Source organism: Nomascus leucogenys, chromosome 22a (genome assembly GCF_006542625.1).
Source record: "Nomascus leucogenys isolate Asia chromosome 22a, Asia_NLE_v1, whole genome shotgun sequence".
NCBI lineage: Eukaryota > Metazoa > Chordata > Mammalia > Primates > Hylobatidae > Nomascus > Nomascus leucogenys.
This window is the reverse complement of record NC_044402.1, coordinates 60,060,771-60,086,834: the sequence shown is the minus strand read 5'-3', so window position 1 is coordinate 60,086,834 and position 26,064 is coordinate 60,060,771. Positions and strand designations below refer to the sequence as shown.

Below are 26,064 nucleotides of genomic sequence, written 5' to 3'. Positions count from 1 at the left end.
ATATGTATTAGGTAGGGAATATATATATATCTTCTAGAGCATTTACAAAGTTAGTAATCAATATAATTTAGAAAAGCTAAAATATTAAACCACAATGCCATGAACTGATTAATCGACTTGTTCGTAAGTGGCTAATCTGTGATGTGTATCATTTGTGTACATAGGATTAATTATAAATAAAAAATTACTACAGTCCTAGAGGTGTTTATGCTTAATAAGTGAGAAAATATTCATATTAGATTGGAGAAAATTAATGTTATAAAGCCTTAAAATTCTCATTAAAAGTATATATATGTATTTTTAATAAAAGCATACACACACCACAGACATACTATGCTTAAAGAGGAATTTTGTATATGTTCCAATAAGTCAACAAAAAGAATCATTGTCAAATTTTTATTGTATTTAGTTTTCAAAATTTTTTTCACATTTATATTTGGAGATACAACTGAGAATAGCCTCCCATTTCTCAGGGAACTTACATTCTAATAAGGAACAACCAACTGAGTTTATATTTTCTTCCCATTTTAACCAAAGCATTAGTTTTTAGGTTTTCATTGATTCATGTCCCTTTTTGTAAACAAAAGTTTAGAACAACCCAAATTAATTTTGTTAATTAGCCAGATGTAATCAAGTCAAATAAAGGTCCTTTTAATAACTGAACACTTGACTTTGCATAGCACAAATTAAGAAATAGCTAATTCTTATTTCTCTGAGTACAACATTAAGTGAAATTATGACTTCACATTTGGCATGCGTATACCCATATACTGAGTAAAATAAGTTGTTAAATATTATGAATTTTTTTCTCCTTTGCGCATATAATATGACGATGAAATCATATAAAAGGTAAATATGCACTTTGAAGAAAAGCATTGACATGTATCTTTTTAAAAAGTCCATCAATTGTAACGTAAGGTTTTGTTGTTTTGACTTTCATCCTAGGTGAAATTTATCCCAAGATGTACCACATCTGTTTCTTTCTGGTGACATACATGGCACCACTGTGTCTTATGGTGTTGGCTTATCTGCAAATATTTCGCAAACTCTGGTGTCGACAGGTATATAGTTTCAAATATTTTGCGTGTGTTATTCCTCCACACATAATTTGTTATTTGTTATTGCTTCCAAATAATTTGTCTGTGCTTTTTTTTTTAGGATGCACTTATAAACAAAATTTAAGAATGCATTGAACCAACATAACATCTTCAGAAAAGCATTATATTGTGTGTTCTTCTAAAGTAATGAGAACCTAGACATAGAAATATGTCTAGGCATTTTTAGAATAATATTCAGGAAATGTATTATATAAACTGATTAAGTACTTTACATTTTAAATAAAATTTAATATCTGTGATTAATTGTCTTTTGTCTAGGAATAACATTAATTTCACTTTCTATGAGAAATAGCAAATAAAAATTCCTTTAGAGTTTTTTGAGACTCTAAGTCTGAAAGGTTATATTTTTAATCAGATTTATTTAAAACATTTGAACATACAGGTTAAATCTCCAGCTTCAAAGATCTCATTTTTTAGAATATTATAAGAATCAGGCAGAATGTATAATTTTAAAAACTGTATATAATGCTGATTTGGGGTTACTACACTGTTCGATAATTCTGCTGTATCAGTGAATGTTTGTGTTCATTTACTCAGTTATTCATTCCTCAAATACATATCATGAAACTTTCACATACATTTCTCACAAAAAAGCTAAAAATTCTACTTTTTGCCCTTGAGGAATTCATAGTCTAGAGGAGGGGCATCGTCAGATGCAGGGTGAAAATTACTTTAAATATAAGCACAGAGAATCAGAGCACAATGTACTAAAAGCGTATCTAATCCAGGAAAGGTAACATTTAACTTAAACCTTGATGATTTGAAGGATATCACCAACGAACACATTTAGTCGTTTGTAATATAGAGACAAAATACTCGGTCTCTGGCATTTTGTAAAATGTATCTTAAAATGCCACAATTCTTAGAGATGTATTTCTCTCATTCTCTAAACTTACTGCCAATACTTACTTTATCAGGCTTGTGGAAGGCCATGCCATTATTCTGTTTTCTCTGACACATTTTATCCAACTGAAAAGATTTACTGGAGTCACCTTAATTCATTAAAAAGATTTCACAAACACTTTATTTGGTCTTTGAGGATGTGTCTTTGTTTTTTTAATCAACCCTTGTTATTCGAAGCGTTTTTCAAGATCATCCTTCACTGACTGGATTTGAGCAACACTCGCATATTTTTAACACTATATGGCTCATAACTTCAATATTTTCTCTTTTCCTCTACTTTTACAAAGAAGTCATTTCTTTTATGACGTTATAAGTGAAACCAGTAGCAACATTTATTAACATTTTGTTTCCCATCATTTTTTACTATAAAAACTAATGTGGACTACTATAAAATATGAGTGGTGATTTTCTAGATGTTGGTGACAGTCTTCTCAGCACTCTCCACCTCCCTATGAAGCCAATGCTTATATTTTAGGGTGTTTGTTACTGCAGCATCCTGCTTCCTAGTACCTATTATTGTATCTGTCAGGTTCTGCTAGGTTATTATTCTTCTATTAAAAAATGTGGTTTGCAACAAGAGTTCTGTTTCACTGCTATTAGAGGTCAGTGGGGAGGGCTGGCTGGGCCACTGCACTCCATTTGTTTTCTCGTTCCAGAACCTAGTCTGAAGAAATGGCACTTTCTGGGACATGCCATTCTGAGACTGAGAGAAAAAGAAAACTGGAAGAAAAGTATATTTTCTCTTAATGTCTTTTATGAACTGGCATGTGTTACATCTCACTTTTCATTGGCTAAAACAAGTCACGTGGTTAAACTTGATCATGAAGAGGGGACACATTCTTCTCTGACAGAAAGACATCACACATCACAGGGCAATGGGGAGCTTCCTACAAGCTGGGGATGAATGATCTGGAATGATACACTATAGAGAAGTCAAAAACACAGGGCCAGACTGCATGAATTTAAATCCTGACTCCACCACTTAGTATTGACATGAATTTTGTAAATGGCTTAAATTCTTGTGACTCCCTTTATTAACTTTAAAATGGGGTTATATAGCATCTTCCTCATAGGTTTGTTACATGCATTCAGGGGTGTCCAAGGGAGAGAACACCGTCGTGGGTTCTTAGTTTCTATTTCTGCTTGAGCCAGTAAAACTCCTTCCTCATCTCTCTTTTCTGGTTAATACTAGAGACAGAAACTAAAAACCAGGGCTTCAGGCTGCTAAAAGGCTAAAACAAAACAAAACAGAACTACAACAACAAAATAAGGTGGGTTGGAAAGCTTGCTTAGATGAATTAACTCAAGTGCCTAAAATACAGAAAGTGCTCATTAAACAAAATATCTTAATAGATGTTGTTTAATAATGGCCTCTCAACTAATTGTACTTACATTTAAATAGCAAGCATGTGTTGAATTAGTATATGTGACTATTTTTAAAAAATGCACATTGAAATACCAGTATAGTGCTTCTTATTTGTCTGGTTCCTCTACTCTACTAAGATAAAGATAGTCTCGCTGTCATCTTTGTATCCCTATAAATAGCAGGTGCTCAGCACACATCAGTTGCTTTTTTCATAAGAACAAAGTGAGTAGAAGAGGAGAAAGTGCTGGGAAAGTTTAGAGAGGACATAGAGAATCTATTGCCCAGTTACTCCGATAAACATTTGTAGAAATGGATTAGAATCTGAAAAATTTCTTGAAGGGGAAAAGCAATTAATGAGCAAGTAGGCATGAAGATATTTTAGATTTGGATTCAGATTTTGTTGGGGAATGTTCAGTATTAAGATTATCCCCTATTTCCTTATGTTTACTAGTTAGTGTGCATTGTATAAAAGATATGCTTATAATTTCTTATTCATTTATTTACAAATTGACATACCTTTAAAACTCTTTCAAGGTTGTAACGTATCTGTCTTGTTACTTTTACATGGTAAAACTTTACCATGATACCATGGTTACCCTAAAGTTTACAGGGTACCATCAGAGAAAATGTTTTAAAAAGTTTGTTAAATGAATGAGTGACACCAAAATCCAAACAATTTAATTTTCCACCATTTAAGCATATAGTTTGACATTTCCCAAACTCTAAAATAAAGTTTAAAATAAATTGCATCACAGATTCATAAATAATCCACATTCTTTTCATGAATTATCCTGATTAGTACAAGCCACATGATTCAGAAGATTTGCAGTAAAATGCTTGGGCTGTGAAACTAAAGTCATTTACAAAACAGATTGGAATAGAAAAATACTAGGTTCAGCTGAACTCACTTTAGCAGCCACAATAAAGTGAATTAACCCCAAATGGGTGATTACATAGAATTCTGCTTGAGCAACTCTCAATTTCCAACTGTTGGTGTCTATAAACAAAGTTGTAAGGCATTATGTGTGCCATAGCCTACATCAAGTGAGCCATCAAATGAAGAGCTTGTCCTATTTGCTTAAAATTACAGAGATGCATGAACTCTGTTATGCACTTTTGAATTAGTAAGTGTAAGATTATTAGTGAGCAAATTGTGTGTCCTTGTCTGACTTTCTCAAGAAGTTTAAGCCTCATTAAAAGAATTAGCTAATGCATTGCTGTGAACTACTTAAATTCTCTCTCTCTCTCTCTCTCTCTCTCTTTTGGCAGTTTGACTCAGAGTACTCAGGAAATTCTACAGATTATTTGCTAAAACTTATTTTTTTAAAGAACTTAATCTTGCTTGACCCTTTCATTTATCTGTCAGCATTTTTTCTAGTTCAGACCGTTCATATAATTCAACACTATATCTTAATCGTCATGTGCCTGTGTTAATTTATTTCACATTTATTAAGCACATACTCCGTGTCAGCTATGGTGTGAGGTACTGAGGATGGACTGTAGTAGATATTTGGGTCTGAAACTATAGTTCAGCTTTTCAAGGCCTTTGGAAGACCTTCCTGTTCCCAGCTCTTATCACAAAGTTTTCTGCTGCTCTTTATTCAGCACTCTTCTAAGAGAACTTAAGATAAATAATATTTGATGATGACAAATCAGTCTAGTGTGAGAAAATAGACAGCAAACAAATTACAATTGCAGGGGCAGAATCAGGAAGGCAGTAACTCGAGTCCATACAAAAAGAAATAAGGAGCACCAGTGAAGGTAACTACATAGGTGAATACTGTAGACAGAATAAACATATTTATCTTCTGTTATCTAATGTAAAGAGCAACTGCATGAAATAATCGCTATAAAATTGTGAAGATTCACCTTATAATGTATACAGATGTAATTCAAAAAAGGAGGAGGAAACGGAGCTATATTGGAGCAAATTGGTTTTATACTATTGAAATTACATTGACATAATCTAAGCAGGTTGTTTAGATTAAGTTGCTAATTTTAATCCCTGGTGTAACCACTAAGAAAATAATTTTTTGAAAAATGTAGAAATATAGGTAAAAGAATTAAAATCGTATACAGAAAATATTTAACACAAAATAAAGCAGTAGTCAGGAAATAGAGGAAGACAAGAGATACAATATATATGTCACAAATACTAAAATGGCAGATATAAATTATATTTTCTTAATAATTAGATTAAATGGATACAATACTTCAATCAAAGGGCATAGATTGACATAATAAATAAAAACCAACCAATAATTAAAAAAACAAAAAAAACAAAACAAACAAACAAACAAACAAAAAAAACCGCATGATCCAACTTTATGCTGTCTATAAGAGATATACTTTGTATTCAGATATACAAATACAAATAGGTTAAATTAAAATAACAGAAGAAGTACTAAAACAATCACAAAAAGGGAGTTAATGTGGTTATACTAAAATTAGACAAAATAAATTTTAACAAAATATTACTATACATAGAGAGGGACATTTCATAATGATGATGGAGTCGATCCATCAGGAAGATATAAAAGTTGTAAACATACATGCATTTAGCAACTGAAACCCAAAATATACAAAGCAAAAAGCAGTAGAATTAAGGAGACAAGTAGGCAGCTAGAAAATTATAGTAGAAAATGTTAATACTCACTTGCAGTAATGGATAGAAAAACAGGCCGGGCGCGGTGGCTCACGCCTGTAATCCCAGCACTTTGGGAGGCTGAGGCAGGTGGATCACGAGGTCAGGAGATGCAGACCATCCTGGCTAACACGGTGAAACCCCGTCTCTACTAAAGATACAAAAAATTAGCCGGGTGAGGTGGGGGGCACCTGTAGCCCCAGCTACTCAGGAGGCTGAGGCAGGAGAATGGCGTGAACCCAGGGGGCGGAGCCTACAGTGAGCAGAGATCACGCCACTGCACTCCAGCCTGGGCAACAGCGAGACTCCGTCTCAAAAAAAAAAAAAAAAAAAAAAAAAAAAAAAAAAAAAAAAAAAAAAAGAATAAACAGGCAGAATAGCAACAAGGAAATAAAAGATTTAAAGAAACTATGAAACCACTGGGCTTAACAGATATTTATAGAACACTCCACAAAAAACAGAAGAATGCATATTTATCCCGTTTGCACATAAAACATTTTCCAGGTTAGATCATAAGATATGCTCTAAAGCAAGCCTCAGTACATTTTAAACAATTAAAATAATAAAAAATGCATTTTCCTATCACGATGGAATTATATTAATTAGAAATTAATTATAGAAAGAAATTTTTGAAATTCACAACTGTATGACAATTAAGTCTTTTAAATAATCAATAGGTAAAAGAGGAAATCACAAGGGAATTTAGAAAATGTTTTTAGATGGATGAAAGTGAAAACACAACATATATACACATACAAAATGCAGCAAAGCAAATGCTGAGAGGGAAACTGATAGCTATAAGCATCTATATTAAAACAGAAGAAAGCTTTTAAATAGAAAACCCTAATATTCCACCAAAAGAAACCCCAAAAAAAGAAAAAATCAAAACCAAAGCAAATAGTAGGAGGGAAATAATACAGATTAGAAAGGGAATAAATGAGGCATAGAAAAACAATAGAAAAAAATCTATAAAACAGAAAGTTGGTACTTTGAAAAGATCAGAGAAAATGACAAACCTTTTCCTAAGTTAATCAAGAAAAAAGAGAGAAAACAAAAATCACTAACATCAGAAGTTATCTTCCCCATTTGATTTGCTTTTGCTTGATCTATCACTACTGTCATTACAGAGATAAGAAGAGAATAAGAGAACAGTAAGAAAAAAAATTATGCCAACAAATAGCCTAGATGAAATGGACAATTTCATAGAAAGACAGAAACTACTGTACCCTACTCAAAGAAAATTAGGAAATCTGAATAGAGATTGAATTAGTAATCAGGAAACTTCCTACAGAGAGAAGCCCAAGTGGCTTCCCCATTGAATTCTACTTAACATTTAAACAAGTATTACTGCCAGTTCTTCACAACTTTTTCCAAAAAATACAAAAAGAGGAAACACTCTCATTTCCTTCCATGAGGCCAGAATTTCCCTGATACTAAAACCACAACCATTACAATAAAATAAAACTACACACTAATATAATTATAAATATAGATGTGAAAGTATTCAACAAAATGCTATCAAATCAAATCCAACAATATGTAAAAAGAATTATACACAATGATCAACTGTAAATTAGCCCACCATTGCAAGGTGGGTTTAACATATGAAAATCAATCAATGTATTGCATCATATTAATGAAATAAATGTCTAAAACCACATGATCAACTTAATAGATGCAGTAAAAGCACTTGAAAAAATACAATATGCATTCATGATAAAAACACTCAACCATCTGGGAATGAATGGGACTTCCTCAATTTGACAAAGGTCATCTATGAAAACTTCATAGCTGACATCATACTTAATGATGAAAGACTGAATATTTTCCTACTAAAGTCAGAAACAAGACAAGTATGTCTGCTACAACCATTTTCATTCAATATTGAATAGAACTGATTCTTTACAGGGCAAACAGGCAAGAGATAATATTAACAATAATAAAAAATAAAAGGCATGACGATCACAAAATAAGAGGTAAACTATTTCTACTTGTAGGTTATGTGATATTTTATATAGAAAATCCTAACGAATTATTTTGAAAAAAAGTACATTAGAACAAATAAATGAGTTCAGCTAGTTTTCAGGATGAAAGGTTGATATACAAAAATCAATTTCATTTTTATACATTAGCAAAGAAAAATTTTAAACGAAATTAACAAAAAATCATTTAAATAGCAACAAAATTAATCAAATACCTAGAAGTAGATTTAATAAAAGAAGCTTAATAAGAGACTTCATCCAGGCTCGATTGCTTATGCCTGTAATCTCAACACTTTGGGAGACTGAGGCGGGAGGATCACATGAGGGCAGGAGATCAAGACCAGCGTAGTCAACATGGCAAAACCGTGTTTCTACTAAAAATACAAAAATGAGCCAGGCATGGTGGTGCAGTGCAAGACTATAATCCCAGCTACTCAGGAAGCTGAGGCATGAGAATCATTTGAGCCTGAGAGGCGGAGGCTGCAGTGAGCTAAGACTGCACCACTGCACTCTAGCCTGGGTGGCAGAGTTAAGACTCTTGTCCAAAAAAAAAAAAAAAAAAAAATCTTCAATATAAACATGTATATTTAGGGAATTTCCAGAAATTGTAGAAACATGGATTCCATGCAGCAGTTATAATTCCCTAAAAAGAGAATTATGAATTCACTGTATTGCTGAGGATTCTAACATAACCACCAAAGATCCAGGAAGAAAATTACCCGATTTTTGTATTTAAAAAGGTGCATCTATTAAATGATGTGGTTCTAGTCTCTATATAGGCAACAAAAATAATGAAAAGGAAATAGCTCTGGATTATTAAAAATAAATAGTATGTTGATCGAATCAATCAAATAGATAATGTTCCTTCAATATTTTCAAGTCCTATACGTGAATATCATTTACAATCATAATTATTAGCAACTTCAATGAGTAGGCCACAGTTACACAGGTTTCTCGAGTCAGTTCGGAACTATTTCCATTCAAGCAACATATAGTCCATTTCTGTAACATTTTGTTCTCCATCATCATATTCAGTCTCAGAAAGGTTACCAACACAGTCCTTGAATCACATGTAGTACAGGTTAAGCATCTCTAATCCCAAAACCTAAAATTCTAGCTGCTCTAAAATCCCAAACTTTTGAGAGCTAACATGATGCCAGAAGTGGAAAATTCCCCTGTTACCTCATGTGACAGGTTGTGTCAAAAATCAACCAAAACTTTGTTTCATGTCCAAAATTATTAAAAATGTTATATAAATTTGCTTAAAGACTATTTGTATTGGGTGTTTATAAAATGTAAGTAAGTTTTGGGTTTAGACTTAAGTGCCATCTACAAGGTATCTTATTATGTATAGGAAAATAATCCAAAATCCAAAAAAACTCACATCTGAAACACTTTTGTTCTCAAGAATTTCAGATAAGGGATATTCAATCTGTGCACAACATGTACACCTACAATTACAAAATATCATTGAAAAAACTTAAAGAAGGACTACATAAATTAAAAGATATTCTGTGTTTATGGATTGGAAGATTCAATCTTGTTAAAATAGAAACAATCTTCAAATTAATCTATGAATTCAATACAATTCCTATGTAAATCCCAGATGGCTTTGTATTTTGGACACAAATTGACAAACTGATCCTAAAATTAATGTGGAAATGCAAGAGATAGAGAAGAGCCAAAATAATCTTGAAAAAGAAATGGAAAACTTACTTCCTAATGTCAAACCTTAATAAAAAGCCACAGCAACTAAGACAGTGTGGTACTTGCATACAGTTAGTCATATAGATCAATGGAATAGAATTCATGGTCCACAAATAAACTCTCATATTTATGATTAATTGAGTATTGATAAAGGTTTTAACACAGTTCAATGGGAAAAATCATAGTCCTGACAACAAATGGTGTTAAGACAATTGTATATCCACAAGCAAAAGGATGGAGTTGAACCTCACCTCACACCATATTCAAAACTTAACTCAAAATGAATCATAGATTTATATGTAAAAGCTAATCTCTTAGAAGAAAACACAGAAGAAAATCATCATGAACTTGGCTTAACCAATAGGTTCTAAATATGACACCAAAACCACAAGCAACAAATGACAACATATCAAAACAAAAACTGTTGTGCTTCAAACTGCACCATTAAAAAAGTTAAAAGTCAGCCCATATAAATGCAGAAAATATTTGCAAATCATATATGTGTTAAGGAATTTGTATCCAGAATATACAAATAACTCTTATGAATTAATAATTAAAAAAATTACAAGTAGGCAAAGACTTGAATAAACAATTCTGCAAAGAAGATATACAAATGGTCAATAAGCACATAAGAAGATGCTTAACATCATTACTTATTAGAGAAATATTAATCAAAATCATGAGATACCTATTCACACTAAACAGGATAGATTTGTTTTAAAAGGCTGTAATCATTATTGGTCAGGATGTGGAGTAATTGGAATCCTCCTACATTGTTGGTGGGAATGCAAAATTCTGTAACTGCTTCAGAAAACAGTTTGGTAGTTCCTCAAAATCTTAGAGAATTACTACATTACCCACCAATTCAATCTCTAGTTATGGACCCAGAGAACTGAAGACATGTTTACACAAAAACTTGCACATGAATGTTCATAACAGTATATAATTCATAGTAGCCAAAAAGTGGAAACAACCCAAATGTTTTCGATGAGTAAATGGAATAATTAATTGTTCTATATGCAAGCAATAAAATACTATTCAGCTACTAAAAGAAATGAAGCACCGATAGATACCACAAGACTGATGAATCTTGAAAACATACTAAGTGAAAGAAGCCAGGCAGAGAAGGCCACATATTACATAATTCTATTTGCATGAAATGTTGAGAATAGGCAAATATATAGAGCCAAAATAATTTGTCCTTGGCAGGGGCTGGCAGAATGCAACAATGAGAAGTGACTGCTAATGGATTTGGAGCCTCATTTGGAGGTGATGAATATGTTCTAGATTAGATAGTGATGATGTGATAGTTGCACAACCCTGCGAATATTCTAAAAATCATTTTTTGAACCCATTAAAGCAGTGAGGTTTATGGTATGTGAATTATATCTCAATAAAATGTTATCTTTTAAAAAGAAAGAACAAAAATGATGGGATATTTTAAAATTTTAAAAATTGAAGACTTTTTTTTTTTTAGAAAGTTCTGCTGCTGAAACCACAGGGAAGGAAAAAAGGCTGAACACACAATTTGACATGTTAATGTAATGAGAGACTATAATAGGAATTATCCACGAGTTGTTTTTTCTGTACTTTCTGACTAAAGTTTTTTTCTGTACTTCTATGGACTTTAAAATGATCCATAGACATGCAAAAAATGAGAGAACCTATTCCATGAAACCGTATATCAAGTCCCAGAAAGCAGAGGGAAAACCATTTTTGCAAAGAAGTCATAGACAGTGTGACAGAATAATGTTGCGAGACAACAGATCTGGAGTTGGACAGGGGCAGCAGGCATAGTGAGAAGATCAGGTATTGCAGTTGTCATCCATAAGGGCCATCTGCACACTCTGAAACTGGAGCTATTCATAGTGAGAATGATGTTAAGAAAAGGAACAAATAAAATTATAGTCTTCATTATAAGAATTTAGCATGCAAATCTTATCAGAGCAGTACTGAGGTAAACAAAAAGTGTCAAGAAATCATGGAATTTAATGTGAAAAACTCCCTCGGAGTTGGAACACAGTCATCTTCATATGGTGGTGGCTGTAAGGGGCAAGGAAAAGTTTCATGGTCCCTGCTGAACAGGGAAATGTAAGGAGATTATTGTTTCACAGAAGACCACCAGTGCCTACCAAATATCTGTTATACTTTATCATGATGAAATGGGTAATGGGTTAAGGAATACGGTAAGGGGAAAGGAGACTTGTCCTACAAGTTTCTTAGCACTTAGCAAATGGAGCAGGCATTTGCTATGCATTAAAAAATAAGCATCATCCAAACTCTCAGACTCATCCAGCCACAAACTTAACTCTTTGTTCCTCCTCCTCCCAGATAAAATTCTCGACTTATTTCCATTTGTCATCTTTTTCTCACTAACCACCACCTCCCCTGATGTCTCAGCCCACCTCAATGTAGCTTCAACTTTCATCACTACAGTGAAACAGCTTACATGAAAGTTACCAATGATTTCTAAAGAATATATATTTTTAAAGTTTATTTATTGATCTTTTGGCAGCATTAAGCAATGTTGTTCGTGATTTCATTGTTTATATACTTTCTTCCTACTTTGATTTGAATACTTTTTGCTTCGAATACTTACCTTTCCTTCCCTGACCAGTAAATGCCACTTTGCTAGGTCTCTTCACAGCTGCATACTTTTCTTTTAGGTAGTCGCTTGTCCAGGCACTTTTTAAGTGAGGTGAGTATCAAATATATATATACATCAGACTAGTCCTCTGGGATATACGCAGTCACAAATACACTTAAACACTCATTGTACCTTCATTATAAATCTTGAAATGAGTTTTTATAAGTCCTGCAACCAAAGTTTAAAAAAGAATAAATTCTTTTTTTAAATTGTTTTGGCTATTCCAGGTCCTTTCCACTTTCATAAAAAATTAAAATCAGTACTTTCATTTCCACAAAAAAGACTGTTGTGGTATTGAACATGATTAATTGCATTAACTCTATAGATTAATTTGGGGAGAATTGCCATATTAACAATACTAAGCCTTTTAATGCATGACCACAGTGAATCTATTTATTTAGGAGTTCTTTATTATCTCTCTGCAATGTTTCATCATTTTCAGTATATATATATATACTATGAAATATATATATTTTTACATCTATTTTATGAAATATATATACCTATATATATATATTTTATGAAATGTATGCCTAAAACACATTCTTTTGATATTGAAACTTTTAAAATTTAATTTTCCATTTATTGCTAGTATATATAAGTATAATTGATTTTTTTGTTTGTTGATTTAGTGACCTGCTGCTTGCTAAATTCTTTTATAAGTTCTAGTGGGTTTTTGGTAGATTCTTTAGGATGATCTTTGTAAGCAATAATTTCTTCTCAATAGAACCAATCTGTAGGCATTTTATTTATTTTTCTTTTCTTCTTGTATTGGCTCAAAGTCCAGTACAATGCTGGGTACAAGTGGTCAGAGAAGACTTGAGTTTTTGAGTGGTAAGCCAACACTGCATTGCTAGAATAAATCTGATTGAGCAAATGATATTATCCTATTTATATATTGCAGGCTTTAATTTGATAACATATTTTTAAAGAGCTTTCTATCTCTATTCATGAAGGATATTTACTTGTTAGCTGTCTTTTGTTATCATATCTTTGCTTATAAAGATAAATGTGGCCTCATGAAACTTGTTGAAAAATTATATTTTCTGTACATTTCATTAAAAGTCTGAACAAGATTGGAATTATTTATTCTTTACTGTCTGATTGAATTCATGAATGGACCTATCTGGGCCTGGAGATTTTTTTGTAGCATGGTTTGTAAGTACAGAGTCAGTTTTGGTCATCTTTGTCTTTCCAAGGCTTTGTCCATTTCATGTAAGTTGGCAAATTCATTGTTTATTCATAATATTTTTAATGTTTGTAGCATGTTTGCCTCTTCCTCATAACTTTATCCTGGTCACAAACACTTTTTAAGACAGAGTAGGTTTTAAGGTCCATCATGTACATGCTATTTCCAATTCATAACTGTGGTAATACATTTTTCAGGGTGTATTTTTGTGTAAAATATGATTTATAAAGTTTATTTATAATCGTGAAATAAAAGTGGGGTGCATGTATTTTACTTAATCCTTCTCAGTGCCTGCTTGATTGAAATCTATGAGATTTACAATAACGTACTTTTAGGGATGCATTAAGGATTACTAGTGCATAGTTCCTGGAGCTCAGTAATGTCAGTTATTCCTCTTAATTTTATACCGAGTTTCTCTGAATTCTCAGTGTCTCTAGACAGCTTATCAATGGAGAAATTTATGTCTCTTCAAAATGAATGCAGGATTCAGCACCTTCTATCCTTATTTAGATCATTGTCTAAAAAGGGCATCACTACATTTTTTTTTCCCGATTTCAGGGACCATAGCTTTCTCTTTATGAAAACTGTATTTTTTTTTTGGGGGGGGGTGGAATTTTGCTCTTGTTGCCCAGGCTGGAGCGTAATCGTGTGATCTCATCAGCTCATTGCAACCTCTGCCTCCTGGGTTCAAGCGATTCTCCTGCCTCAGCCTCCCGAGTAGCTGGGATTACAGGCATGTGCCACCATGTCCAGCTAATTTTGTATTTTTAGTAGAGGCGGGGTTTCTCCATGTTGGTCAGGCTGGTCACGAACTCCCAACCTCAGGTGACCGAGAACTGTTTCTAATGGCTGCAGAAGTCATCAGATGCAGAATGTTGATTCTCTCCTTCAGGGGAACAGTCAGTGATAGAATCACTAAAGTTTAATTGATCTATCAGAGATCATTTAGAAAACAGTTCAAGATCATTTAGCAGACACATACAGGCTTTTCATGATAGAAGTCTCCTGGAACATTCCAGCATCCATTGCTCATTCTTATCAGTTATTTTTTAAAATTGCTGCTTAAAATGAGAGTCACAGAAGAGAAAGTTCCTATCTGTCCCCAACCAGTGGGTTAAAAGATTGAGTTGAACCACTACTATGTAAAAAAGATTGTCTATATGACAAGACATACAGAGTGAGAAGACAAATAATTTATCCGATATTTTCCATTCAAGGACAGGTTTTTGTTAACATCATTTGCCTCTTCAAGAAAGAAGATGGTCAAAGGAAATGTCATATTAATTTATCTGTGTGGACATATAAGTAAAATTCTGTTCTCAAAGATTATTGAACAGACTTTGATCTTGTGGTGTAAAAAGCAACAAAATCCATTGAACATCTGTTCTGAGAGACCACAAGGACACATTGGTCAGCACTGGTTTGCCGCACGGAGACAGAAAGCAAAAGCTTAATAATCTTAATAGAACTAAGCTGGCCTTTTCTTGTGCTTGTTGGCACATTTTCCTCTTTAAAAAATTATGCATGCTGAATTTTATTGTTCTGTTCACTAAACCCTATCAATCTTCATGAGCTTACAATTAAGAAAATATTATACTTGGAGGGACTCCCTGCTATTATCAAATAGCTTTGAAAAGAAATGGAAAAGTACAAGTTGTGTAATTATTGTTATAAATTCCGGCTATTTGAAATATTAATGTAAGACCACAAAAAATCCTCAGTGGGTTTGTGCGCATTTTAAAGGGCTGAACCACAAAATTGATTTCAAACAATTTCATAACTACAAATAGTGAACAACAAAAAAAATACTTGATTTTTAAAAAATACGCTTTTATTCAAAGGTTTGCTATGTCCGAACTTGAGAAGCAGAAAACCTGAAAAGCTACAGGTAGTTAAGTCCTATCTCTCTGTCTGGCAGCAGATGGCAGTATTGATCCGTGAAAAAAAATCCATGCGGGTTGCTTGACGTTACTTGCTGGCTGTTCCTTTGCTTTAAACTTTGGTATCTGAGCTGAACAAAAATTCCTAACGAGATAATATGGCTGTCATCCCTTTATCATTCTCCTTTTCCAAGCTTTGTTCTTTTTACAAGGAAATATCTTTTCCACTTGCAGCTTTCTTTAGACATTGACAAAATTTTGATGTTTTATCTTTGTTTTCCACACAAACTCCTATTTGGCATTTGTCTGAATTAATGCCAAGCACATACTAAGCTCAGCAAATGCTCTGGAGAAACAGGCGCTCAAACCTCCCACACCTCAGGCGTCTGGAAGCCTTTCCTGACTGTGTTTTCTAATTACTTCCCCAAAGTGGAACTTTCCTAAGTCAAATTGCAATAAGGGTCTGTCTCTTCTCCTTTCAGATCCCTGGAACATCATCTGTAGTTCAGAGAAAATGGAAGCCCCTGCAGCCTGTTTCACAGCCTCGAGGGCCAGGACAGCCGACAAAGTCCCGGATAAGCGCTGTAGCCGCTGAAATAAAGCAGATCCGAGCCAGAAGGAAAACAGCCCGGATGTTGATGGTTGTGCTTTTGGTATTTGCAATTTGCTATCTACCAATTAGCATCCTCAATGTGCTAAAGAGGTAAAACTTATCTGTTATTTGAAAGTGAAATAGCCTGCCTTTTAACTTGATTCTTAATTAACATTTTTATTTTTTTTATTTTTTTTTACTAAGCCAGTGAAAAATCTAAACTTTCTGCCTAGATACCTTGTCAGGCCAGATGACTCAGTTATGTTGTTACCAGCAGGTAGGGCGAACAGCCTTTTAGAGTGCTCAGACTTGAGCTTTTGTCATGCGTATTCTCAGTTGCATGGCAGACATAAAACAGATGTTTCTCCAGTCTCTTCAAGCTAGTTGCTAAACCTTAGATGCAGACAAAGTTCTAATGCGTAACAACTCATTTACAGCTTGCAGTTCTTTCTTGATGAGAACAAATGGGTTTTTCAAAACTTCGTTTTCCAAAACATAGGCGATTGTGAGAGAATTATATCTTAAGGATAAAAAGAGCTTATGTTAGTATTCTAATTATACTTAAAAGTGCATTGGTGAGCACTTTTAAAAAGCAATCAAGGCAGATATGTATGTCGAATGTCTAAACAGAAGAATTCATTTCCTGAAGTCACTGAATCAAGCTCAGGACAGATATTAATAAAAATCAATGAGGGAAAGTATGTTATTTGTTACACTGCAGGCACAACTATTAAGTTAAAAATATTGACCCATGACATGAACAGCAAGCAGATGCAGAGGCAGTGGTACACACTAAACTTCATGGCCAGCCAACTTTATTGGGAATTATCAAAACTGTTCCACATAGACTGTTCCCAAGGCAATATCAATTCTTGTTTACCACGGGCTTCGAACTGAAGCTAGAATTGCTGGCCGGGCGCGGTGGCTCACGCTTGTAATCCCAGCACTTTGGGAGGCCGAGGCGGGCGGATCACGAGGTCAGGAGATCGAGACCACGGTGAAACCCCGTCTCTACTAAAAATACAAAAAATTAGCCGGGCGTGGTGGCGGGCGCCTGTAGTCCCAGCTACTCGGAGAGGCTGAGGCAGGAGAATGGCGTGAACCCGGGAGGCGGAGCTTGCAGTGAGCCGAGATTGTGCCACTGCACTCCAGCCTGGGCGACAGAGCGAGACTCCGTCTCAAAAAAAAAAAAAAAAAAAAAAAAAAAAAAAAAGAATTGCTCCTCTCACTTTTGCCTGATTCAGAATCAATATTATATTCCTCACAGCTGGGAACTCTGAAGAGCGGCAGCTTTGGCTGGAGTCAGAAGAAAGGTGGTATAACCAGCTGCAAAGGATTCTCATTCTCTTTGGCCCCTGTTTTTGATGGTTTAATGGCTTTTTCAAAGGAGAAGAAATGGAGAGCAAACTTTTGTTCAGTGATACTATTTACTACAGTCACAGCCTTAAAGAGATATGATTTTCTTGTGGCCTGGGTCCTTGAGACATATGCCAGCTCACAAGAAAGTAGAAATTATTTTGCCCTCCGTATCTTTTTGTGCTTTGCCTCTTATTATTATTATTATTATTATTGCTAACAGAAATTTAATACAAATTTATTATGGCCACCTGCTAGATACTGTCTTCTGCTTTTAAGAACTTTATAAACATGTTATATTACTGGAAGTGTTTTATTCTTTGTTTGTCTTTTTAATCTTCTTTCTCCATTAGTCAGTCTAAATTCAAAGAAAATTGGATTTACCTCTCTCTTGGTTACGTATTTGGATTTCCTGTATCTCAGAGCTTGCTCTTTCCCTTTATTTCCAAATGCTTTTTTTGTCAATAATATTTGTCTTATTCTTCTGACTCAAATCCCTTCCTTTCCAAGGAAAACAAATAACTTTCAAAGGAGCAAGGCCATGTTAAATTTAAGATATTTCAAGTTTTTGGGCATTCTACTCTTTTCCACAACATAAAAACTTTTGAAAAAAAGAACTTGAAAATTGTTTTTCTTGTTACCACACACTTTTTTTTTCAAATGCTTGTATTTATTTGTCCTTGCATATGAAATTTGTTTTTTCTTTCTCCCACAAAAACCATTCCTAGCTTCTTCTCCTTAAAACTTAACTTTTTGCCGAATTAGTCAAAACCAATTTCTTTACAACAGTTCAGGTTTGTCCAAGATTTCAAAGACATTTTGAGATAAAGGGTCATAACATAGTACAAATTTCTTTTGTCCATATTGTTTCACTCTATATAGTGTTTTTGTAAAACTCAAGTACTCTTTAGAGTATCACCTTATACCAGAAATGCATTGTTGTCATGCCTTCTTGCTGTAACACACACACACACACACACACACACACACACAGACAATCAAAGATGGAGACTTCACAGGAAATATATATGATTTTTGGCCTATAATCTTATTGAGTAGCTGTAAGTTATCTGTTGTAGGTTAGTGATTAGAATTTAATAGATGGAATATTACTAAGTATGAAGAAAATTTTTAAATAGTCTTTAAGGATACCATAATAAAACATGTTTTAAAGTTTAAAATAATACATGAAAAGTTAACACTCATTAATTTTTAAAAATTACCAAAATTCTGCCCATCGAGAACTGTTTCTTCTCTGGGTATTAAGGAGTCCCGGAAGGCAAGTTTCAGATAATCCAGGAAGATTGGAGTTGAAGGCATATGATACTTTGATCAATACGTAAATGAAAGTAGGAAGAAGTACTTGAAGACTATCATTTAGGGGTGATTTTTAAATGATACACATAATGGAATATTAATACAACATTATTCAATTGTATTTAGAAAGAAAATGAAATAAAGACGATATATATATTCAACTTCTGTATTCTTATTTAAAAGAAATACTGCATCTGCTATTTGTGGGAGGGAGAGACCCTTCTCTGACCTGATTTGGCTTTTGATTTATTGATTGTGCTGTGGAGTTTCTGTTCAGGCACTGAAGTTATTCTAAACCAATTATGGGGTCAGAAACCAACCTGTGGTCAATTCCTGCAACCGGAGAGGACAGGGGTCAGACCAACCTCTACCAATAGCCTTGTTCACCTTTGAATTTAATTAGTTAAAAGACACTTTTCTGTTGTTTCTTTTCCTGCAGAGTATTTGGGATGTTTACCCACACCGAAGACAGAGAGACTGTGTATGCCTGGTTTACCTTTTCACACTGGCTTGTATATGCCAATAGTGCTGCGAATCCAATTATTTATAATTTTCTCAGTGGTGAGTTTTCAACTTTTCTTCCATAAGCCACATTTCTAACTAAGGATGAGGAATCAGTGAACACTCTTCAATTTTATGAAGAGTTTAGTTGCTATGTGAGATATATTTTTTCCCTGACCTGATTTATCTTGAGTTTCTTCTCTTTTGAGGCAAAATATTTGTTACTGAACTCATCAGAGAAAATGAACTGATTTTTTCCATGTAAAACTTACAAGAAATGTTATAATAGAAGAACAGTAAATGTTCTGAGAAATCAATAACACAAAATCTTACATGACATACTTTAAACTCATGATTTACAAAAATATAAAATACTTTGTTCTGTTTTGCCTTGCTATATTATTCCTTTGCCAAAATGTGTAGCCTAATTGAGACAGAATTAGGATCTATTCACTTTTAGATATTTTGCTATATTCATGTTTCTCTTGTCAGTATCATCTCTTGGATTTATCTCAATATTTCCCACTGCCTACCAAAAATAGTATTACTCCTAAATAACACGTAAGTTAAATGATACACACATACATATACATGTAACTTATACAATTTATATCTGTTTATGGAATCAAGACAATTATAAAAGTCATTTAAATCACTATTGTTTATTCACATTTTGCCTGACTTTTAGAATTATGTTTTAATTAGCTACATTTTTACATTGCCTTAATCTCCAACTCATTGGCGATTTCTTTGTTATTTCTATCTTCAAATATACGGTGATTTTATGTGGAAGAATAGAAATTCATTTTGTGGCATATTTAATAAAGCTTGTGCATCTTCCAACTTGGTCTTTGGCCTTCTGGTTGCATAGGTTGAAAAAAAAGGCAACCAATTAGATTGGTGAGGAATAATTTTGTTCTATTTAAAACAAAATCTAGCACAATGTCGAAAGCTCTGAACCTCACACTAAGCAGGTAAAGGCTATGAGGAAGTTGTAATGAGAAGTGTTTGAAGCAGAAGTCACAGAACCAGGTCAAAGTCCTAGTATGGAGGATAAAAGTGAGTTAGAGGAGGCAACTGATAATCACTGATAACTCATTATGTGACTGCTATTGTGCTGGGCCCGTGAACATTCATCTTCTCACTTAATCACTGATAACTCAGTGGGTAGCTGAGGCTAAGAGAGAGGAAATGATTCACAATACTGCCATTCACACTAATAAAAGTGATCGATTCATTCTCATAGTTCTCCAATATCTCCTCCATAATTTAAAGACAAGGAATACCTTCTACAGTATTTTTCCCCCTTCAGTTTTTGTTCTTTCTCATATAGATTATGAAACTGAAAATTTTCTGGATATTTGAGTGTATTTTTCTAGGTATTTTGTGGATTTAATTGTTTCAGTATCAGTTATTTAGAGTAAGATGCAGGGGTAATTTTTGTATAATTTTGGCTTTGTATGACCTAAGTTTCATTGTGTTTAACTATTAAATGTCTCTGAGCGTTCTTCTACTGATGATCACTTCCATTATAGCTATGTAGATAACATATACCAATATGTGTAAATATATGAGGTTTGACTATAAAGGAATGAAGCAAATTCCAAGCACCATACATGAAAGGCAGCCTCATTATTTTTTGAAAATACTCATTGTTTCAAGAGTCTACCAAGCTTCCAATAAACTCAATTTCCTTCTTCTATTTTCCCCATCTTTGCAAAATATTACACCTCATTGTTAGTTTGGCTCAAGGGAGCAACTCAGTTGTACACTATTCATAATTTGTTGAAGCATTTATGCATAATTCCTTTTCCTTTCATTCTCTCTGTTTGCCAGGAAAATTTCGAGAGGAATTTAAAGCTGCGTTTTCTTGCTGTTGCCTTGGAGTTCACCATCGCCAGGAGGATCGGCTCACCAGGGGACGAACTAGCACAGAGAGCCGGAAGTCCTTGACCACTCAAATCAGCAACTTTGATAACATATCAAAACTTTCTGAGCAAGTTGTGCTCACTAGCATAAGCACACTCCCAGCAGCCAATGGAGCAGGACCACTTCAAAACTGGTAGAATATTTGTTCATATGACAAGGATACCTGAGTAAAACTATCCTTTTTAAAATCACTGGGAACAGAAATTTTATTATCCTATGATGTGAAGCTAAAATTACTTGTGGATCTTTTTTTTTTTAATCTATTGCTCTTTGGAAATAAAAAAAAGTCAGTTTAAAATGATTTCTTAACTTTTGATTTAAATATATTAGAAGTTTAACCTTCAACTGAGCTTTTTTCAGGCTATTTCACTTTTAGTTTCATGTATTATAATGTGTGTCAATTAAATGTTTAAACATTTCTAATTCTATTTATAATCCCTTGTTATTTTAATCTCTCACATTCAAATTGGTTCCTAAAAATTACCAGAATCTATCCAATGATTTTTTTTGCTACTAAAAGAAGTAGCAATTACTAATTATGAATTAACAATAGACATGTTAGTTGACTTAATAGTTTTTTTAAAAAAAATCACAAGACTGTTGTTATGTGATATCTGAGAAAATATTTATATATAAAATAGCATACTGTGTTAGGTAATTCAAAAACTATCTTACAAAACTATATACTCACTCATTTACACAATTTTCTCAGGTTTGCAAATTGACCATTGCTAACATTTCTTGTCTCAACATATGGCCAGTAAGACTCTATTACAGTAAAAGTTTTAACGTAATTTCCATCTCTAACACTTCAACATTTAAGAATAAGCTAAATCACATCATTATGTTCTTTTAACAACAACAACAACAAAATGATATAGTCAGCCTTGCTGGATATGCTAGGTGCTGGGGAATGAGGTGGTGTCGATGCAAACATGCCTTCAAAAGAGCTTCAGTCTAGTGAGGGAGACATGTTGACAGAGTGCCAGGCAGCAAACAATCTGGGGGACAATTCTTGGTCATGGCAGAGCAGTGAAGCGACCAAGGACAGTGGTCTTCACCAGAAAGTTTGTAGTGCAGTTGCACTTTTTTTTTTTTTTTTTTTCAATTTAATTACAATGACAGTTGATGTCAGTGGGTTCCATCTGGGCCTGGGGCTGAGTACCAGGTGGTTAAAAAATAGAGGGGCTTGCTCTTAACTCACACATACATGAATAGACTATCGTATAGTTTGTAGAAAATGTAAGATCTAGGAGTCAAAGCACTGAATATTCAAACTTATTCCCCTGAAAAATTATTCTGATTCAAATATTTACTTGAAAATTAAATTAAAAGTAAAAGAAGTGTTTATGAAAGATGATTTTCATCTCATATTATGGTAATAGGTGTTCTGATTGTATTGAAACAAAAGATATGGAGCACAGTGTTTAAGAAAAATTTCCATAAAAAATTAATTTTTGTTGTTTTTTCATTTTTCCATTACTCTCAGAGAAAAATAATACAGCCTAATTATCCACAACTTGTTTTCAAATCTTGGAACTTGGGATTCTGTTACCTTGTGCCTTTTATGACTCAAAGCAAAAACTATCTTCTTATACAAGGTTTATTGAGATCATATTGTAAAATATCAGCACTATATCAGTGAAAGCAAAGTATTTTAACTCTCTCCTTTCTCCCCTTTGTATATTTCAGAACTTCTTTTCTTATTTATGCTGCATGAGAGTTGTAAATTTCGGATCATGATGACAGCACTTTAAAAAGTTTGAGGATAACTTCAAATAACGTTGATAATATGCCTTAATAGCCAAGTAATAGCTCAGAGGAAGAGTAAATTCCTTAGACCCAAATATACCTACTTATAATTTAAAAGAGAGAAAAGGGAGAGAGATTGAGAGGGAAAGGGGGAGAGAGAGGAAAAAACTGACTCAGCAGCAGTTATGTGACAGATGCGAAGTCAGAATTCCTTTGCTCTAAATCAGTGATTCTCAAAATGTGGTTTCTATACCATCAGCATCATCTGGGAACTTACTGGACATGCTAACTTCCACCCTATCCCTCACCTACTTTACCAGAAACTTTAGGGGTGATAGCCCAGAAGCTACGTGTTAAGCCCTACAGGTGATTCTGAAGCATTTTAAGATTTGAGATCCACTGCTTTAAGTGATACCATCTGACATCAGTTTATCAGCCTGTGTGAAATAAAGTCTTTTACTGCACAGGTGTCTACAACAGGGGCCACCATCATCGCTACCATCAACGTGGTTGGATGTCTGAAAGAAGACGCTGAGTATCAATGTTGACTCTCACTCATGTCATCTTATTAAAAAAAATACAGTTTACAAAACAATTGCTACTGATAAGTGCAGTGGGAAAGACTGGTTTTAAGGCACTTGTGTGCTTTATGTCCACCCAGATGACTTGAGTTTTTAACTAAAACTTTCAAATCCCTATCTTATTTATACTTACTAAAGTTTGTTTTGCAGAAGCAGATAGTTTCTAAGAATGTTCATTTCATGGAAGGAGATATAAAATAAAATAAAACCAGTACTTAAACTCTGGGAATGTAATAGACCATGTACATAGCACTCAACATGTGAATCCAGGAATCCTTCTAAGAGGTCTGGATTTGGTATGGTTACCTTAATAGGACAAATTGTAAAGAAATAGGTATTCCCAAACCCTGCCAATCTTATGAAACAAAGAGTCAACCATTTACCTCATTATTTGCTAATGACACAAATGCAAAGACATCTTTTGAAAGGAATGTGTTGGGACTGTTTTATGCTGTACCTTGAAAATGTATCTCTCTTTTTTTGCTATATTTCAAAGATTTAATGTAAGTTGTCAATGTCATTGAGCTTTTGTTATCAATAGTGATGATATAATTTTATCTAACATTGAATCCATTTTAACTTTGTTATTTCTGAATTTCTATAAAACCACAGAAACCTTCATACTTGAATTTATTTATTCCTGGCTAAAGATTACTCCCAGTTTGTGAGGAAATTTACTTCTGAGTTTCCAAAGCTTGGAGAATTTATTGGATATTAAACACCTGTTATAAATTATTGATGAGTTAATTGCAAGTAGCAGACACAATGATATTGAATTTCACTCCTAATACACATTGTTTTAATGAAGATTGAGGTAAATATGTTTATAAAATTTAGTCTGGCTGTGGTTAAACCTGAAATAGCTGAATGGCAAAAATCCCCAAAGTTGTTTATGGACCCAAATTGTGAGGAGGGCTATTATTTTAATACTTGTGTAATAATAGAATGCACTTGATGTAAATTGTAATAGCCATCAACTGCATTTCAAAAAAAATTTCGCTAGCCATTACAATTTAGAAAGCTTTTCAGTGTCAGTTAGTTTTACAACAAATGCCTTTTCTACTTTCTACAAGTCACAAGTCAAAAAAAGTAAATTCCACTAAGTTTTATTCAATTAGTTTTCAAATTGCATGAAGCAAAAAATAGATTTTTTAGAGACAATCTATAAATAGAGAAAATATTGTAAAAGCCTTCTCTATTACCTTATGTACCACAAAAAAATAAAGTACAAAGGCATGAAAAACATTATTATTTCCCAAACTTCAAAGGGAATTGTTTTCTACGCAACTACTGCTACTAACGAGGGGACAACAACCCCCTCCACTTGCCACGTATTTTTATTCTCTTAAGTTTTCTTTATAATCTTTGGAGTTAAATGTCTTTTATGTTTTTCATGAAATATATTTCTATAATTGTTATATTTCATGTGTGTAACATTATGTCAATTGTTTTAACAATTATCTTATATCTTGAAATTCTTTATGCCTGATTGTACTGTGTCTTCATGAAGAAATTTCTTATCAAATCCAATGTGATTACACACTTACTGCTGTAAAGGATGCGCATTATGTAGTTTTTAAGTAAAAACTATATTGAGAATTCTATAATCACATTCACACTGCCCTCTCTATTGTATGAAAAATCTTGTTGTTGTTGATTAGATAAGTTGGCTATTCACTCACAGTTAATGTCAAATCTCTGCAGTTAAGGATTGAATTAAGCCCTCTGGTGCAGTACCTAATGATCAAAACATTTTTTCCAATAAGTTTATATAACCAAGGATAATAATGATATAAAAGGTTTTTAATGTTGTTTTTAAGACCAGGTACTATAACAAAGAAGGTTAACACTGGCACAGAAATATGTCATGAAAGTTATGAAAACCAGATAAATACGGCATTAAATTTTGGAGCTTTTATCTGAGTTGAGAGATTTAGTCTACATTGACTGAGATGAAATGATGAACTCATAATTTTCAATTTATGATCAGACTAATAAGTGACATTTACATAATTAATTTTTTTCTGGGCCATTTTGTATAAGTCATTTAGGACTATTTTATGTTCACTGATAAATTTTAAAATATATATTTTCAGCTTTTCAAACTTTTTTGAAATAATTCTGAGAAACTACAGAATCAGCTACTAAGGATATTGATTTAAAAATCAATTTTTATTCAGCACTATTTATTCTAACGTTTATAAAAAATGAAGCCAAAGTAACCCGTCAAGGTAAATACTTGACTCCTAGGAAAATGTGATTTTAGTAGGCATCTCAAGAGGAAGTGAACCTTCTTGTGGTGAAATTACGAGAAAAACAAGTTATTCAGTGGTGAGAATGTGTTGCTCTAAGTAATCCATTAGCACAGACTAGCTACTTGGCCACTCTTCCTTCTGGAGCCAGCCCTGAAGAGTGGTCACAGCATCTTCATTTTTATCCAGGCCAATGGCCATGCATGAGAAGTTGGGTAGCAAAATTCTTGAAGCATCGCTTTGTTCTTGCTCTTCTTTCACTCTTTTCTCACTCTCCACCTGTAATGCCCACTGCCAGTTTTACCACCAAGCTAAGTATCAGCAGACCTCCCTCCAGAGCGTGCCTTG

The 26,064-nt window shown here is 33.6% G+C and overlaps 1 protein-coding gene across 3 annotated transcripts in view; it reads left to right on the top strand.

Moving 5' to 3' along the window:
- Positions 1 to 23,405, top strand: part of HCRTR2 (hypocretin receptor 2) — a 122,627-nt gene extending 99,222 nt beyond the window's left edge. The window contains exons 4-8 of one of the 3 annotated variants that reach the window (XM_030803183.1): positions 946 to 1,061; positions 15,919 to 16,139; positions 19,141 to 19,262; positions 21,039 to 21,264; positions 23,351 to 23,405. In XM_030803183.1, the coding sequence (XP_030659043.1) occupies positions 946 to 1,061; positions 15,919 to 16,139; positions 19,141 to 19,262; positions 21,039 to 21,264; positions 23,351 to 23,405 (740 nt within the window). Of the gene's footprint in view, positions 1 to 945; positions 1,062 to 15,918; positions 16,140 to 19,140; positions 19,358 to 21,038; positions 21,555 to 23,350 lie in introns of those variants that run through there. The other 2 variants (XR_004027889.1, XM_030803184.1) reach the window with 2 other exon arrangements.
- Positions 23,406 to 26,064: the final 2,659 nt, after the last annotated feature.